Source organism: Poecilia latipinna, unplaced genomic scaffold (assembly GCF_001443285.1).
Source record: "Poecilia latipinna isolate Pla-1442-1.1 unplaced genomic scaffold, P_latipinna-1.0 Scaffold2219, whole genome shotgun sequence".
Lineage (NCBI taxonomy): Eukaryota > Metazoa > Chordata > Actinopteri > Cyprinodontiformes > Poeciliidae > Poecilia > Poecilia latipinna.
This window is the reverse complement of record NW_015114835.1, coordinates 132,144-137,393: the sequence shown is the minus strand read 5'-3', so window position 1 is coordinate 137,393 and position 5,250 is coordinate 132,144. Positions and strand designations below refer to the sequence as shown.

Below are 5,250 nucleotides of genomic sequence, written 5' to 3'. Positions count from 1 at the left end.
AGGAACTTTCAACCTCAACAACCACGACAAGAAACCACCAGCTTCTAGTTTCCCTCCCCCTTATGGTACACATGGAATGTACCGTCTTCTGAACTAATTTGGCAATAAGCAGTAAACACTTTCACTGTTTTCATGGTTACTCTTGCATCATAACGAGCTCCAAGAAAATTAATGTTAGAGTAGATTCTGCAGAGGAGGTTCTCGACACATTCAAAATAAAAAGTACCCATGAAGAGTTTCTGGTTTCAAAAAGACCCATTAGCTTTACTTATGAAAATAACAGAAATATCCTCTGAAATATCCAAATATAAACATTAATTTGGTGGTAGCAGAACTGTTTGCAGTGAAGACTCATCATGACTTCACTGCTGAAAAATAGACCAACCAGAGCAGCTGTCTTTTGTTAATCACAGCCGGAGGCCGACCACACAAGGAGGAGGCCCTAAGCAAAAAAAGATAAATAAATAAAAAAATAATACATCTGCAATTGGTGATCATTGGCATAACTTTGGATCAATAACAACATTAATCAGTTTGCAGGATGGCTATGTGGCCAGTTCAAACGTTATGCATGAATAAACATCGACTGTGTTGGTTTTGGGTAAATTTCTTCACCAGTCTGTCTGTCATAGAGATTATTAAGGGAAAAATCCTCAATTTTCTTCACACTGAGAGGAAAATACATAAATCAGCAACTTTCTGTTTTTCAGGAGATTATTCAGTGGTAGAATCTGGGTTATTGTGACTTTCAACTGTTTGGTTGGATTAGGCTTAAAATAAATCCTCCATTTTCTATAATACAGCAGTGTGACCTCTTTCCAGGTTCTTGTAAACTCACATGTAGGAATGTTTAACAGATTTTTATGCCCTTCTGAGGTCTGTTGTAATCCTGATATTAACCAAATGTGATGATATAACTGAAAAATGCATAAAATAAAATCTGAACCCACAGGTTCAGATTTAAAGAGCTTAATGTTTTTCTCTTTTAATTTGTTCTTAAAACATGAATTCAGTTAATCTGCAGCATGAAGAAGTTTATGTTTAACTTCTGTTATGCACTTCATTCTCAGTATGTTTGGATATATGTGTGTGTAAGCTCTTGCGATTGTGTATATTTATTATATATGTACAGTAACTTGTTTGTTTAAAGACTTTTTGAGTTGTATAATTTCATAAGTAAAGCAGGAATCATGAAAATGATTAATGTTAAGAATGATAGGAAGGAGTATAAGAATGATTAAATAAGTTTTATTCACACCCATTTTCCCAAGCTTTTCTTGCCATAATAAATGAAATCATCTTTTAAAAGCAGTTTTATCATTTACTTTCTATTTAATGTCTGTTATAAAGAATTAGTTTGATGATTTGGAACATTTAAGTTAGACAAAAAAGCTAGAGAAGAAGCAATCTGTTCTGTATTTCATTTTTATAGCACTGCACATATATTCATGATGAACAGAGAAAGTGCAAGCATCAGAAGTCAACATCCTACAATAAAACACAAGTGGGAACAGATCATTCAACAATACAAGTGAAGTCAAGACAGGACTGTTGTTTATGTAAAATGTAGTTTACAGATATATAATTCTGATCCCTATTACAAAATAAATAACCACATAGTATTTTCATTTATAAATCATCCTGACAACATTTTCAGCATTATCATAAGTTGTCGAGTTCTTCATTTGTTATCAGTCTACATATAGCCTTAACTTGCAAAGAACTGGCTGAGGAAGGTGTGTCACTCATTTGGACCTCAAAACCTAAATATGTCACAACTGCAGTAACTTGACTCGAAAACAAATTAACAATTTGTATGTCAACCATCAAGTATGGTAGGCAGGAAATGAATACTCAACTCAGTAACACTGAGGAACCTGGTAGGACTGTAAATCCAGGATACAAGGTGTCAGTGAATGTGGTGTTGAAGGTGTGGATGTGGATCAGAGAGTCGGAGGAAACTCTGTAAAACGACAGGCTGCCAGCAGGACAGTCCACATACACTGCTACTCTGTTAGAGACAACGGAAAAAGAGGATGATGAGAGGAGTTTTCTGTTCTTATAATGACTGACAGTGTAACCGTCATCAGAGCAGCTCAAACTCCAGGAATCGTCACTCTTTCCACACACAGAGTCATTAGTAAGTCCTCTTCTTCGGATTCCTCGATAAGTTACTGATATCTCTATTTTTCCTCTCCACTCAGCCTCCCAATAACAACGACCTTTGATAGCATTTCTACACAGCAGCTGAGGAATATTTCTTCTTTCTAGATCATCAGGGTCTGAGGGAGCCTCCTGCATATCTGTCACCTTCCTGTCGTCGTTTGACAGTTGGAAATTTTGGTTTATTGTGTCTCGGTCAAATGTCAGCTGGCAAGCATCTGATGGAGAGAAAAGCTATATAAGTACAGGTACTGTTTTATTATTTGACAATATATTGATACTTTGATATATCACCAACAATGAATGTGTTGAGTAAGATGCTTTTTTGTCAAGAATCAACAACAGAAGCAAACTTACACCTCCATGGACCTGGTTTTAAATATCTGTTACCAGCAGGCTCCACCCTGAAAAAGAAAAGGATGAGTCAGCATAAGTGTCTTTCAGCATGCAAACATTACATGGCTCTCATAAAACATGCTCTACATTGGTAAAGGAATCATCTTACATTAGACAGATTCACTAAAATGTAGGATCTCTAAAGTTCAGACCTGTGGTTCTCACTTTTCATTGACTTAAAAATGTTATAACATTTTCTGATAATCTGTTGAGAGTGTGAAAACATAAACAACTAATGTACTAGATTCTCCTTGTTTCTGCCCTTGGTGTAAAGCCAAAACATGTACTTGAAATATCTTAGAAGGAAATATAATCCTTTATTTAAAGCCAAATCAGATGTTTGACACAGTGTAGGTCTAAATGTATTTCCTGTCCAATGGGGAAGCACTACTCCCGGAGATTGTGAACTTTCCTGTTTTTGAAGCAGCAGAAAAAAAGCTACTGCATGTGTAGCTATTACTGCCAAGATCTTATCCAACACACACAAGAAAAAATACTTAATTGACAAGTAGAATAAGGGAGTTTCAAGCCTGTCGTCTTCTGTGGTTTCGGCAGATCTTTTCATACCTTAGCGTTTCAAGTCTCCATTGTGGATCTTTCAGTCCAGCCAAAAGCATATTCACTCCTGAGTCACCTGGATGGTTGTAGCTCAAATCCAACTCTTGAAGGTGATGGGGGTTTGATTTGAGTGCTGATACCAGAGAAGCACAGCCGACTTCTGTGATCAGGCAGCCTGACAAACTGCAAGAGCAGAAATCAACACACATGATTTAATATTCTGGTACTCTATCTTACAAAAGTATTGATAATCTATATAGTTTACATTGTTGGGATGATTTTTGAGAAAGAAAGACTAAAAAACTCCACACTGTTGATTTTTTAATGCTTTTGACTAAATCTATCCTTTATGTTCATCGGCAGCATTTTATTTTCTAAAACTCAAATCTATTAGTTTTTTTGTTTTTCATTTCACACTATTCATACACTGTTTAAGAAGACAGTATACTGTAAGACAATGACACATCGCAAGTTCATTTTTATAAGTTTTCTTCTGGAGAAATGAGCCAAAGCATTTGTTCATGAGAATTTTTTGGCATATTTATACTTTTTTTTGAAAATGCCAGGCAGACATTTTTGAGGCTTGGGTGTTTAAAGGTTATCTTTAAACACCTACTTTATACACTTTCTAATTCAAAAATTAAGTAAAACTGTTGTTTCAATATTTTTGAAGCAACAAACAGGGCAACCAGCATGTAAATACCATTTTAAATATATAAATGTTATGTATTGTACATAGAGAAAGCCTTTATGAACAAGCTTAGGAAGTCAGATCCAGGTTTCTGATACTTACGTTAGTTTCTCTAGTTTGCAGTATGGACTCTTTAGTCCATCAGATAGAAGCTTCACTCCCGAATCCTTCAAACTATTGTTTTTCAGGTCCAGTTCTCTGAGACTGGAGGACTGGGAGCTGAGAACTGAGGACAGAGCTTCACAGCTTCTCTCTGAGAGGTTACAGTCACTCAGTCTGAAGAATGACAACAAAAAGATAATCAGACAGATGTTTAATCAATAAATTAACTTTTGCCTAGAATAGCTGATTGGAAATAAAAATAAAATTAAGTTAGCATTGTGCTTCACATTTAGAATTATGAATGAAGTACACAGATCGGTTAGGTCAAATAATGTGTTTAAAGCAGATTATTTTCCAACCAACATTATGTTTTCAAACAAGCAGGCCACATAAAGCACACAATATAAAACCGTCTATCGTGACCCTGCATGTAAACCTTTATGGGCTGAAGCTTCTCTATCCAACAACACAATGACCCTAAGCACACAGCTAAAATAACCAAGGAGTGGCTTTGGAACAACTTTTGCCCAGCTAGTAAAGAATCGCTGGGTTTTTATGTCAATATGAATCTTTAGACAAAAATGTCAATTTCAAAGCTTACAATGGTGACTATGTTAAAGTTTAATTAAATATGTTTTAATATCCTCCTGATTTAATACAAATAGGCAAAATATTTCAACAGATAAACAAAAATACTGCCCATGGTTCCTTACAGAGCTTTGTTGGAGGCTTTAACCACTGGCAGCAGCCTCAGAAGAGCCTCCTCTGAAGCAGAGTATTTCTTCAGGTCAAACACATCCAGATCTTTTCCTGATGACACTAAGATGAAACCCAGAGCTGACCACTGAGCAGGAGACAGTTTATCTGTGGAGAGACTTCCTGAACTCAGAGACTGTTGGATCTCCTCCACTAGAGAACGATCATTCAGTTCATTCAGACAGTGGAACAGATTGATGCTTTTCTCTGCAGACTCATTCTCACTGATCTTCTCCTTGATATATTGAACTATTTTCTGATTGGTCTGAGAGCTACTTCCTGTCTGTACCAGCAGACCTTGTAAAAGTCTCTGATTGGTCAGTGAGCTACTTCCTGTCTGTGTAAGCAGACCTTTAAGGAGTCTCTGATTGGTCTGCAGTGAAAGTCCCAGCAGAAAACGCAGCATCAGGTCCAGGTGTCCATTTGAACTCTGTAAGGCCCGGTCAACAGCATTCTGGTGTAGAGATATTATTTTGGATTTGTGGAACAACGTAGGGATAGTTGATTGTGTTTCTTCCATCAGGTTGACTCCAGAGTTGATGAAGGTCAGATGAACATGAAGAGCAGCCAGAAACTCCTGAACA

At 36.6% G+C, this 5,250-nt stretch overlaps 1 protein-coding gene across 10 annotated transcripts in view; it reads right to left on the bottom strand.

Moving 5' to 3' along the window:
* Window positions 1-1,407: 1,407 nt before the first annotated feature.
* The window catches only part of LOC106936810 (NACHT, LRR and PYD domains-containing protein 3-like), a 68,946-nt gene continuing 65,103 nt past the window's right edge, over window positions 1,408-5,250 (bottom strand). For 7 of the 10 annotated variants that reach the window (XM_015018022.1, XM_015018024.1, XM_015018026.1 and 4 more), the window contains 4 exons: window positions 3,911-4,084; window positions 3,127-3,300; window positions 2,521-2,567; window positions 1,408-2,381 (listed from right to left, as the gene is read on the bottom strand). In XM_015018022.1, coding sequence (XP_014873508.1) covers window positions 1,855-2,381; window positions 2,521-2,567; window positions 3,127-3,300; window positions 3,911-4,084 — 922 coding nt within the window. In that variant the 3' untranslated portion in view covers window positions 1,408-1,854. Of the gene's footprint in view, window positions 2,382-2,520; window positions 2,568-3,126; window positions 3,301-3,910; window positions 4,085-4,623; window positions 5,244-5,250 lie in introns of all 10 variants that reach the window. The other 3 variants (XM_015018032.1, XM_015018031.1, XM_015018027.1) reach the window with 3 other exon arrangements.